The 13,295-nt window shown below is 38.1% G+C and overlaps 1 protein-coding gene across 11 annotated transcripts in view; it reads left to right on the forward strand.

Annotated features, from left to right (window-relative positions):
• EPB41 (erythrocyte membrane protein band 4.1) overlaps window positions 1-13,295 on the forward strand; it is a 178,929-nt gene that overhangs the window by 155,634 nt on the left and 10,000 nt on the right. For 7 of the 11 annotated variants that reach the window (XM_020869270.2, XM_020869273.2, XM_020869268.2 and 4 more), the window contains 2 exons: window positions 6,597-7,046; window positions 8,179-8,307. In XM_020869270.2, coding sequence (XP_020724929.2) covers window positions 6,597-7,046; window positions 8,179-8,307 — 579 coding nt within the window. The remainder of the gene's footprint in view (window positions 1-6,596; window positions 7,047-8,178; window positions 8,308-13,295) is intronic. The other 4 variants (XM_020869269.2, XM_020869272.2, XM_020869274.2 and 1 more) reach the window with 2 other exon arrangements.

The raw sequence follows: 13,295 nt of genomic DNA on the forward strand, positions 1-13,295 counted from the left end.
TAAAATCATTCAGAAGAAAATAGTTTGTTTGGAAGAAAATAGTTGTTTCATTTACACATTTATTGGAAATACTTATTAACAGATAGATCAATAGTTCAAATTCCCAGTAATTAAATCAAACTTCAAGTACCAGTTCTGAGGAAAATCAGATTGGGGTCCAAAAGCAAACAAACTAGAAACACGTTGTCATCAAACCGAAAGACATTTTATAACTGTAATAATTATTTGTTCTTCATCAAAGAGTATTTCTGGTTTTTTGTGCCTAAGCCTCTAGGTATATTTAGGTAAAAGTCAAACTCTTGTTGATTTGGAAGAGAGTGTTAGAGACTCTTTAAGATGGCACTGGTAAAGTGGGTTAAGACAGGATATTAATGCATTTAGTGACAGAATTTATATTTTGGTCTGGCCAGACTTAATCAATTTGATAAAATAAAATGTCACCTTATCCTGTTAATTGCCCTTCTCTTAAAATTTGTCCTGCATAATTTCAGCAAGTGTAATGTTTATTAATTTGTCTATAATGTCTGTTTGCACATGCATGTGTATATATGATTATAAAATTTTCATTGGTATTCTAAAAATAGGTCTTGGAAAACATTGAGTAGAATATGAAGGAGAAGCATTTTCTGAAAACTTAAGCATACCTGAGTCCAAGGCTCTCTTTAGAAGTTAGCTTTGTAACTTATGTGACTCTATTTTCTTCCTTCTTTTAACATTGTTCTGTTAGCTCTCTAATTCTGCTAATGGTGGACTCAATAACATTGCTGACTGGCTTATTTCAGTGCTTGATGTCATGTTATAATACCTGAAAAGGCACACACAAAACACTGTAATTAAGCTTCCTGACCAGCTCTGATAAAAGTTTGCCTTTTCCCCAAGCTTCCATCATTGCCCCAACCACCACATAGCTCCAAGTTTATTATGCAGACATACTTTACTGCTGTCTGTATATATCATTGTTAATATCTTCATTCAGCTAAAGTACCCTGGAAATTGGATGACTTCCTTCTTTTATGTATCTCAAAATCACCTAAAAGAGGATTCTCTTCTGAGGTGACAGTTAAACAGCTATTTACTGAATTTGGTCAGTTCATTCTGATGTTCTGTACTTAATTTCAGTAAGAGAAGATTACAACCTGAGGTATAGAGCACTCAGCCAAAACAAACAAACCCCCCCCCACACACAAAAGAAATATAAAGCATTCTGATATGAAGTATAGTAGTGTTTATCCATAGTCAATATCACTAATCTAGAGTTAATGTTCAGATCAGGTCTTGGGATACTTTAATATTTTATATTCCCAGTGGCTTTTGTGACTTTGGCAAGTGAATGATCATTTTCCATGTGTCTTCAGATGTCTAATAAGACATTCACAGAAAATCTGTGACAACTCACAGATACAGCAATATTCTTATTCATATCCCTGAGAATATCACTGCCATATCTAAATCAGAAAACATTAAACAAAATGTAATGAAGCTACACTTTAAATTTGAGCTATTTTTTCCACTCAAATAGATTAAGTCCATCACCATTGACTTTGACTTTCAAAACCCACTCAAAACACTAAATTACTAGTGTTTTATATTATATTCTCCATATAAAAGAATTTGTATACTGTTACCAGTTGCTGACATTTCTTATTATTCTTTCCATTAACTACTTTTTCATTTAGGAAACCATTAAGGTCTATTTTTAACTGTTTTCAATGGCTTGGAGGATATTAAGTATTTATTAGCACTTCCTTCATAGATTGTTTACCAGACTCTTCAGGTTTTACAGATCATTTCATTGCAAAACCAGTGTAAAAGCTTGCATAAGAAAAATAATTTAATAGTATTTTTATTATAAAGATAATGCATATTCATTTTTAAAAGGTTGTGAAATACAGAAAAACACAAAGAAAGAAATTAAATTACTTGCAGTCCTACATCTATTGATATTTTAGTATACCTTGAGGTCTTTTTCATGTGTATGATTACACACATTAGAAAGTATAATTCTTAAATGGATAAGAAGTAAAACATAGTATATTATCAAGAGGAAGATTTAGTCTTTGAAGTTAGCATTTTTGCCTTCTTCCCTCATTCCAACAATCTAATCATGGTCCTGAAATCATAGTATATCCCTGGAATCATGTGACAAGGTTGACAGTGAAAAAGTTGCTGTTCTTCATTTGGTCCTTAACTGCCTACCTAGGATTTTAATATATATGAAGATAAAGTGAGACAGTAGCAGGTTCTTTTTTTTTTTTTAACAGAGAAAGAAACTATTTCCCCATTGCCATCTAAAGGTAAAATTGGACTTTACTAAGCAAGGAACGAGTGACAAAATGGAGAGAATTACTACATAGACCCTCCAGGAAAAAAAAAAGTATATGGCTCTTGCTTATGCAGCAAAATTTTAGAAAGATTTCAGGATTTATCTTCATTGTGATGCTTATAGGATAAGAGAGTCTTGTCAGCATAACTGTACTTATTTCAATAAAATACATAAATCCCTTCCTTCAAAAATAACCTAGAAAGGAAGACTCTGGATTGCATTTAATGAAATAACAGCAAAATATATATAAAACACCCGTATCCCACTTTTAATAATATCTGTAATCCCTAAGTCAAGAGAGAGGTTATTTATAACTCATAAAGACACATACATGCTCAGGGCTTGATGATCCTGTGACATAATCTGTTTGAGTGAGTCATTTTCAAGAGAAAGCCTTTAGGGGAAAAAAAAATCCCCCCCCCCCCCAAAAAAAATCAAGAGATTTTTCTCTCCCAAAGAAAATACTTGTTTATTGTACTTAGCAGGAACTATTGACTTTCTAAGTAAAACAAAGTTTTCAGTCAAACAATGTTCCTGCTCACTTAAATACTGGTCTAACATTTTTCCTTCTCATATTCTTGAAACCAACTAGACAACCTTGTGACATACCCTTTGGAAGATCTGTTTAAAGTTTCCAGGCCAGTTTGGTATTTGGAGCTGAGCAGAATCTTATATAATCCAATGGCCCATGCTGATGGTCATAGCCAAAGGCACAGCACTGTCAGTTAAAATTCTTTACTCATGTTAGATGCCAAATTGTGGGTGTCTTATGTCATAAGGGTTTTATATCTTCTTTTTTGCCCCAATCTCTTCTTCTGGCTTTCCAGCCATCTGCTTATGTTTCAAAGTATGGTGTCAGCCACTAAAATCAGAGTCCACTAAGAGGACTTTGGGCAATAAACCTGAAAAGTCAGGTTTATTGTATATTCTTTTGAACGTAATAGGACGTGTCCTTTGGGCCTACTAGAAATAACTTTCCGTTGCCGTGGGAAGAAATGGCCTTTAGAATCAGACACTGACCTTAGGGTTAGGTTAAACTCTAGTTCCATTAGTTCCTAGCTCTCAACTGCTTACCCTCTCTATTTTTTCATCTATAAAATAGAAATCATGACTACCTTGTAATGAGGTTGCGAAAAATGAAAAGAGAAAACATGTTAGAGTAACTGTCACATGGTGAACATGCAAAAATGTTAGTTTCCTCTTATTTTACTGATGTAGAACTTGAATGCTAGTCTGTTCAAGTGGACCACTTTTTATGTTCTTTCTAAATGAGCCTTTTCAGTTTTTTAATAGCTTGAGGCAAAACACTTCTCAGGGCTCCTGAGTTTATCTAGTATAATTTCAACAAGTTTTTACTGAACATCTATTATGTGCCAAAAACTGTGCAAGAGAGATATAGAGCTAAGTCCTTATCCCCCAAGGAGCTCAGTCTAATGGAAAAGACAGATGACTAAACCAATAATGACAGGGTGCAATGGGAATGAAAGAGTAATGGTATCTAAACATACTTTAGGCAGGCAGAAGGAACAATACAACATTGACAAAGGCACAGAGGCAAAAGAAAGCATGCTCTGTTCTAAGAATTGCAAATTTTCCTGAGTTAGTAGAGAGAAGGGTGTGTGTGGAGGTATCGCAGAGTGAAGCTGGAGAGAGAGATAACAGTCATATTTTAAAGTATTTTCCGTGTCTTAGAAAAGGACCTGAACTTTAATGAACGGTCAGTGAAGAGTCACTGAAGGACTTTAAGCTGAAAAATGGAATTTCCAATGTTTCATTCTTAGAAATACACACTTTCACAGCAGAATAAAGGATGTGTTCAGGAAAGGGTTGAGATGAGAAAGAAGGAAGAAGGAAAAGAAAATTTGTTTAAGGAATTAGTAGTAAGCGGCGTGAGGCATTATAAGAGCCTGAATGGAGACAGTAAGTGTGGGAATAGAGAAGAGCAGATAAGGGACATACTAAAGTGGACTGGGTGAGTTTAGTTTGGGGCATATTGTATCCCATATGCCTGGAGAGTGTCCAGCAAGTAGTTGGCTGTGTTGTCCCATATATCTCAACAGCAGAGCCAACTGGAGCGGCTGATTCGACCATATGTGAGAGTGCTCTAAGTGGTAATCCAACCCAACTGTTATCAGTTTTCCTTTTATTTCCAATGACTAATACGTATTCAGTGATCAGTAAATATTTGTTGAATTGATATTACTGTGGCCACAGCTTTTACGCTTGGTCTCCTCTATTCCTGCTTTGAAAAAACTGATCGATCTATCTAATTTTACTCAGCAGTAGGCAACTTTGGGACAGGTGGTGCTGGCCTCAGCAATGTTTGATTCACAAATGGCTTCTTGATGACAGACCACTACTTATCACTTGGTCGGACTGGTATAAAATAGGCTCTTCCTTGATTATCTTAGGCATTTTCCTGGTTATTAATCAACCTTCTCAGTTGTGACAAAATTATTTGGAGAAGCCTCTGCATGTGAGTGGGTTTGGATATGCAGTTCACAGCATTAGAGCTAGCATACAGCAATTTGAGAAAGCCTATCTGTTTATTACCAGCGAGTCTATTTTGGGCAGCTCCATAACAGCATGTCTGACTCAAAAGAAATGGTGAGATAAGTGCCTTAGAAAGTAGTACAGAGTGTTAGTAACATAACAACAAACTCATTCTGGTGTCCCCCAGGCCCTAGCCTATTACTGGTGCTCAGATAATGTTGATTGAAATCAGTGAATCTACATGGTAATTGAGAATTTACAGAGTGTTTTCATATACTATTGTATTTTATCTTCAGAACCCTGTGAGTCAAACCAAGTATTATTCTCATTTTAAATATGAGGAAATTCATATACACTTAGCACGAATAGTTTATATATCTCTGATACATCTTCAGACAAAGGCAGTTTCTCTTGTCATCTTTCAATTCCATTTTTCATGTCCTGAGTAAAATTCACGATCAGTCAATGAAAGAGCTCCCTAATGTGAGTTCAACTTGTACCACTTTGAGATGATCTTAAGTTAGACTGTTCTTAGAAGTAAAATTGGCCTGGAGTTCTTAGGTGCAGTGCATCTTTTCTTCTTTTACTAGACCGCTGGTTTATATTCATCACAGTATAGACTGGTTTACAACTTAAGGAGCAGCAATGATTTTTTAAAAAATATATAATACATATAGTGTGATTTCAGTACTAAAATGTGTAGACTGGTCCAAGCAGAAGTTATTTATTCCAGGAACACCTTTTTAAAAGAGTGCTTTTCTGTTAATTTCCTATATGGCATGTAATATGGTAAATTGATTTTACCAAAATTTCAGGCCTACGTGGCTTATTTATAGCTCTCTGGTGAGCACATGCCAATTTTCCTAACATTTGGCTTCTGTTAGATTGTTCATTTCTCAAATGATTCATGTTCTTTTACTACTAGCGTGAATTCCTACTCTTCTTCCAACCACAGCACTTTTGTTTAAACATTAGGAATGGGTCCACATGCTGTGATGTTATCTTCTCTTCCACATTCTCTTGAAAGTTCTTATTTTAGATCTGTTTATCCTTTAATGTGAGGCATTTAGCCCAAGAGGGAACTCTGTGTTTCCAGGATTTATTTCTCTCAGGAGTTGGAGACGTTGTCATTCATCTGTGGAGAAACATTTCTCAACTGCTAATAAATCATGTTTATTCTGTTTAAAAGCATTGTTTCACTATTTCTGATATTATAGTTAATTCTTTGACCATGGTTGGATTGCCTGTGCTGGATATACTCACTTTCCATATCCCTGCCAACCAAAGTCTAGATTTCAGCTTCTCCATCATGGGCCAGCATGATGATACATATGACTTGGAGATGTATGGAACATTTTTCAATCTGATCAGACTAATCCAGCTATGTTTTATCTACTCATAAATTGCACTGTGTCCTGTGCATAGTAATGAGTTAGGCATTTAGGAATAGTGCCCCCTCTGAGTATGAAGAGTGTGTTATACAGAGAAGACCATAGTGACACAAACTGTTCCTCTGTGAGGCACATTGAAATCATTTCTCAGATTAACCATGTCGTAGAACTATGACCAAAATGAGGTTGGAATTGTTTAAGCTGCTGACATGTTTAGTGAACAGCAAGTAATTCTTCCTTTTGACAATCTTCAGGAGCTAAGATTCCTGGTTTATATAAGTATTAATATTTTTGAGTCCTCTTAGAAATCATTGTTGATTCTCAGAGTTCGCTGTGTTCCCCACCTACTCCTAATCTTCTTGCTCTTGTGTGTGTTCATTCATTTGTAGAACATAAATGGCATTCGCACCGAGGAGGTGGCTGCCGTGACCACGGGGCCATCTACCAGCCCTGACTCTGACTGGGAGGGCCCCAAGCGTTCAGTAATTCCTAGTAAGAGCCAAATGACCTCTTCACCGGAGTCTCCAAAAAACTTTGACTTTGGCTCCCTCTCCATAAGCAGCAAGGAGACAGAAGAGAAGGAGCTGGGGGCAGCTGGCTCTCTTGATATTAAGGAAAAGCTGAGAGGTCCCGGTGGGGAGTGCATAGGAGTGGAGGAACAGGCCAGTGCCTTACAGGCCTCAGCATCACCAGCTTCCTCCCAGCTGCAACTTGGTGAAAAAAAGGCAGAGAGTAGTGAACAGCGTGTTACACCAGGAGAGCCACTTGGAAAGCAAAATGGATCATTTCTTGACTCTCGTGTGGGTAACCAATTCCCCACCCTCATTCGAAGTTTCCAGGTAGTAACTGATTCAATGATGCAGATCTAACAACTCACTTTGGGAGAGGCCAGAATCTATTCTGTGGAGGAGGTGGTGGTGGCAGTGGTGAGGATAGTTGCCTCTTGGCTCTTTTCAAAAATCACAGAATAAAATTGAAGTTCTTGATTACCACAAAGAAATGTATTCAGAGTCATTAACACTACCCCCAAAACTCGTTTCCTTGATCGAGAACGGGCTTTGTAAAGAGGCGAGTTTCTGAGACTTCTGTGATGAGGGGCCTTCAGTGTTCTGAGACCCTGCTCAAAAAATTCAGATACTCTTAATTAATTAAAAGGGGTAGTTGACTTTTTAAATGAGGAGTCAGGCCCCAAATAATGGTTTATGTATTGCAGCCACATGGTGCAGCCCACCACTCCCACTTACCCCACTCATGGGAGCTTCCATGATCATAGGCACTAATCTCCTATGCTAAGGTGGATGGCCACTTAACTTTACCACAATCATATGGTAGTTTCAGGGTGATTTATAGTCTTGGGGAAGGTGAGCTGATGGACAGGACACCTTTGATATTTCACTTAAGTTCATTCTTCGGAAATTCCGAGATTAATCACCAGGTGGTGGTAGAGCTGATTATCTTCTCTCCACTTTCCCAATACTGTTTTCTTTTCAATGACTCCAAAGTGAATGTCTGACATTGATTTGAAAGAAGTTAATGAATTCCAGGGTAATGTGTTCCAATGCCAGTGCTAGGTCATGTACCATTTGTACTAAGGGGAGGAAATGTGGCTGGTTTCCTTAATTTTAATGGTGCAGTCACAAGGACAAACAGAAGTGACTGCTCTTTGGCAAATAGTTTTATATTCAAATTCCAAAGGTCCGTCTGAAGTGTTTTATATCACCAGTCGTAACTGTCTGATACTAACGCTTTCCATTAAGCCTGTGAAAGTGAACAGTAGTGCTGTTCTTTAATGTCCTTGGTGATTCGAAACCTTGTCAGGGCTACACTGGAATAGTGTCCAAGTCTTGGGCAGAGGTTGAGCTAGCCCTTTGCTTGATCAGAGCAATCACTTTGATCAGATCAATGTCAGAAGATTAGCTAGCCACAGCCTTCAGAGGACTCCAGTAACTCTGTTTCTTTACTGCCTCACAGCCTCCCCTGGTAAAGACTCAGACCGTCACCATCTCAGACACTGCCAATGCTGTGAAAAGTGAAATTCCAACCAAAGACGTCCCTATCGTCCACACCGAGACCAAGACCATCACGTACGAGGCTGCCCAGGTAGGACACGGTTCAATGTTTCAGAACCAGAGACTATCCGGTAAACGTGATAAATCACCTCTCTTCACAGGGTTTCTCATCACTTGCTGCAAATAATGCTAGGCTTTTCTGGGGCAGTCCTTTTCAGAAGAGATCGCTGATCTCAAGATGTTCCCAGATACTTTATTAAAAGCAGAATTATCTTGGATCTGATGGCTTATATCCACCCAGTTCAGTTAGGGAAGACAGTCCAGTGTGATGGTTGAGAACATGGGCTTTGGGTCAAACAAACCTGAGCTCAGGTCCTAGATTCTCCATATATTAACCTAAACAGGCGGTTGAGCACCTGGGAGCCCTGATGCCCTGCTCCACCCCTCACGGCCACCTGCACTGTGTTAGTGTCTACCTTGTGATTCTGTCGTGAAACTTGCCTAAGGTGGTACTTGAACACAACACCTGAAAGTGTAAGTAAAAGAGAGAAAGTGAAGTCGCTCAGTCGTGTCCGACTCTTTGTGACCCCATGGACTGTAGCCTACCAGGCTCCTCCATCCATGGGGTTTTCCAGGCAAGAGTACTGGAGTGGGTTGCCATTTCCCTCTCCAGGAGATCTTCCCGACCCAGGGACTGAACCTGGGTCTCCTGCGTTGTAGGCAGATGCTTTACCATCTGAGTTACCAGGGAAGTCTAAGTAAGTAAGAGCTAAAATAATTGTAATCAATTTACTACAATTAAATTTAAAATCATATAAGAACTTAGTGCTTAAAATTTTATTTACCTCCTACTTTTAGTAAAATTTCTCCTTCCTTGTTAGTAATTTGAATGAACTCGTCTTGCTTAGGTTGAGTCATTTCCTTTTTCATTCACAGAAGCCAAAAGTGCAAAAAACTTTTCCGTCTGTAAACTGAACTGTTTATTCACTACTGCAGCAAGTATTTGTTTCCGCATTTATGTATTAGGCCAAAGCAATGTACAGGGTGGACACAGGCCCTTCTCTCTGGAACTGACATTCTAGTCTGGAGAGACAGGCAATAAAACAGAGATGTATACATTTCAGACAGTGATAAGTGCTTTAAAGAAACTAAAATAGGATCAAGAGTCAGACAATATGCGATAACATGAAGAGTTGCTATTCTGGGCCTAGAATAGTCAAGGAAATCCTCCCTGAAAAGGTGACATTTTAGCTGAACCCTGCACGATGGGAAGGAGGCAGCCGCGTGGAGCTCTGGCTGGCCGATTCCACACAAATCCTTTCGGTTAATCCTCACATCACCATAAACTGGGTGATGACGTCCACCTCTGGGAAGCGGTGTCACTTGCCAATTAAAAACACATTCTTTGCAATTAGGCAACTGGAATTTGTATCCTAGCTCAACCATGTACTAGCTGGATAACTTTAGACAAATCACTAATCTCTAAGCCTCTGTTTCCTGCCTGTAAAATGGGGATAATACTACCTACCGCCGCAAGTTTGGGGGGAGGATGAAGTGAAATGATGTCTGGACAGCACTTGGTGTGTTCATAGACATTCAGTTAACGTTGTATGCTCCCCCTCTTTTCCTCTTGTGGTCTAGACTGTGGAATTTGAGTTTGATAAATAATGACTTGCTCCATTGCTTCAGGTTTTCTGGCAGTGGTGATAAAGTAGCCTCATTTAAGCTGTGGTTTTGGAAGATGGTTCCTAGAGCTGTGCGCTGAATCTGTTAAAGGAGGGGCTGCCTGGAGACAGGGATAGGGCTTCTGGCAGGTTTAGGGGGATGCTTGTGAAGAACTGAAGTGTAGCCTGAGGAAACGAGAAGAAAGCTATGTCAGGAGAGACAGAGATGGACGACCAGGACTTGGCAGTGGAGGGGACTGCGGAGAAGGCAGAGGACGTTCCTTTAAGATTGTGCACACAGTAAGCCAGGAGTGTTTTGAAAAGAAGTACTTGCATCGGGGAGGGAACTCTTTAAGCTGTCACTACCATAGAAACACCCCGTCTGTCAATAGAGAGCAGGTTTGTAATTTATAGTACATCCAATTAAGGTAATTATGTGCAACCATTAAAAAAAGCTTCTGATAGGAATAATCTATGTGGTAAGTTGGTAAATGAAGAAAATGCAGTACAATATGGTATAAATAATATGCTGTTTACATGAGGGAAAGGGGTTGTATGTACAGATATGTATATGTGAATATACTGTCTCTGAGTGGTTGCTCAAAGAAAACAAAAACCCACCACTGGATGGCCTGGGATAAAGAGGGGACTTCAGTCTGTGGTCAGGAGTGGGAGGGACACTGACATTTCATCTCCATTTTGAATATTTTAAATTTTGTAATGTGCATATCAAAAAAAATTTTAATGGTTCAAAATAAGTTACTTAAAAAACTGTTAGCGCCATTCTGCCCACAGAAGCCCATGTATGGTTTGAGTGTAGCCCATACAAAAATTCATTTTAAAATATGATAGCATGTAAGAGAAATACAGAGGCCCCATGATGTACAAGATAAAGCCTGTGGGCCCTGGAGTTAGAGAAACTTGGATCTTCTTTTTAAAAAAAAGAAAAAAATAGTCATTTATTTATTTAGCTGCACTGGGTCTTCATTTTGGCATGTGAGATCTTTAGCTGTGGCATGCAAACTCTTAGTTGTGGCATGTGGGATCTAGTTCCCTGACCAGGGATGGAACCCAGGCTCCCTGTGTTGAGAGTGCAGAGTCTTAGCCACCGGACCACCAGGGAAGTCCTCAAGAAACCTGGATCTTAATTCCAAAACCTGCTAGCTTTGTGACCTTCAGCAAGTCACTTAACCTCCAAGCCTTAGCTTTCTCTTCTGAGAAATACCTTTATAAGATTATTGAGATAAAGATAGTATTTTCCTGATGCATAGTGGCTATTCCAAAATGGTAGCTATTATTATATTGTTATGCATCTATCTTTATTTCACTTTAACCAGGCTTAAGACACTTTAACCAGCTACCTGGGGGTGTCCCTAGTAGCTCAGCTGGTAAAGAATCTGCCTACAATGTAGGAGACCCTGGTTTAATTTCTGGGTTGGGAACATCCCCTGAGGAGTGATAGGCTACCCAATCTAGTATTCTTGCCTGGAGAATTTCATTGCCTGGCAGGCTCTAGCCTATAGGGTCGCAAAGAGTGAGACACAACTGAGTGAATTTCACTTGCATACATCTACCTTTATTTCACTCTAACCAGGCTTAAGACAAATCTGTGATTTGTCTTACTTCTTATTGACTAGACAGTGGACTATGGTGGGGAAAATTGTTGACTTTGAAATTAGATTTACTGGATTTGAACCTGTTCCATCACTTACTAGTATCCAGTCAAGTTACTAAAATCACTTTGTGTCTCAGTTTCCTCATTTGTAAAATGGGGCTAATAATAGTTCTACCTCATAGGGTTGTTGCAAGGAATGAATAAATTAATGTACATAAAATGTTCATTTCAGATTAAGTTGTCACTACCATGGAAATAACCTAAGTGCCCCTCAATAGGAAACAGGTTAAATAAATTATATATAGTACATCCAATTATGGTAATTCTTTGCAATTAGTTTTTTAAAGCTTCTCATGGGAATGTCTACAGGATAAATTGGTAAATGAAAAAGCACAGTGCGGTATGGTATAAGTAATATGTAGAAAAAAGTGACTGGCACATGATAAGCACCAGATAATTATTTGCTATGGTTACTATTTATTTACTATAATTATTTCTGCTTCTGTTTTTATTATCTTGCCAGACAAGTAGACCTGGAAACCTTATTTCAATCGGTCCATAATTCCTACACTTTGGGACACGGTGAGAGGAGGTGGGGAGCCAGAATAGGGTTTTTTCCTTTTTGCATGTATATCTATGTATGTGTACTTGAGGTAATATTTACATATCACCTGTGATATGCACAGGTGATGAGTTTGGTTTGATTGGTTTTGGTAAATGTGTCTATCTGTGTAACCAAGACATTTTGGGGACACAGAACATTTCCATGACCCCTGAAAATTTCTTCTTAGCCTTCTCCAATCTTTGCCTATTCTTGAATTTCATATAAATGAAAGTATACAGTCATACCCTTTTCTGTCTGAACATGTTTTTCAGAGTCATCCATGTTATATGAATCCATAGTCCACTGTTTTGTATTGTTGAGTGGTATTCCATTGTACAAATATACCACAATATGTTTATGCTTTCATTTCTTGATGGACAGTTGAGTTGATTCCAGTTTGGGGGAAATATAAATAAAGCTGCTTTAAGCATTCACGTGCAAGTCTTTCTGTGGACACATGTTTTCACTTATCTTGGGTAAACACCTAAGTGGAACTGCTGTGTCATAGGATAAGGGAATGGTTAACTTTATAAGCAACTGTGAAAGCTACAGTACCCTTTTTAGGAAGCGCTGGTAAGAAAAGAGGCCCCATGTGGGAAGAGTGTAAGTCAGAAATCATAACAGTGTCTCCTCCCTCTTCTACCTTCTCAAGACAGAAAAGGAGGAATAAGGGGGTGGGTGAAGGTAGATGATAACAGATTCTCAGGTTTAGTAGAGGAGGAGTTCTTTAAGAAGATTTAGCCCTCTTGGCACACAAACTCTTTTTTTTAATTAAAAATATTATTGACCTATGGCTGATTCATGTTGATGTTTGGCAGAAACCAACACAACTCCGTAAAGCAAGTAGCCTTTAATTAAAAATAAATTAATTGAAAGAAATAAATAAATTTAAAATTAAAAAAGAAAAAGTATTGAAATATAGTTGATTTACAGTGTTGTGTTTCACGTATACAGCAAAGTGATTCAGTTATACATATATATGTATACACATATGTGTACATATATGTGTATACATATATGTGTGTATGTGTATATGTATATGTGTATACATATATGTGTGTATATATATATAAACACACATACATTCTTTAGATTCTTTTCCATTATTGGTTATTATAAAATATTGAATATAGTTCCCTGTTGGTTATAGATAACCAACAGTAAGTCCTTGTTGGTTATCTATTTTATATATAATA

This window comes from Odocoileus virginianus, chromosome 30 (genome assembly GCF_023699985.2).
Source record: "Odocoileus virginianus isolate 20LAN1187 ecotype Illinois chromosome 30, Ovbor_1.2, whole genome shotgun sequence".
Lineage (NCBI taxonomy): Eukaryota > Metazoa > Chordata > Mammalia > Artiodactyla > Cervidae > Odocoileus > Odocoileus virginianus.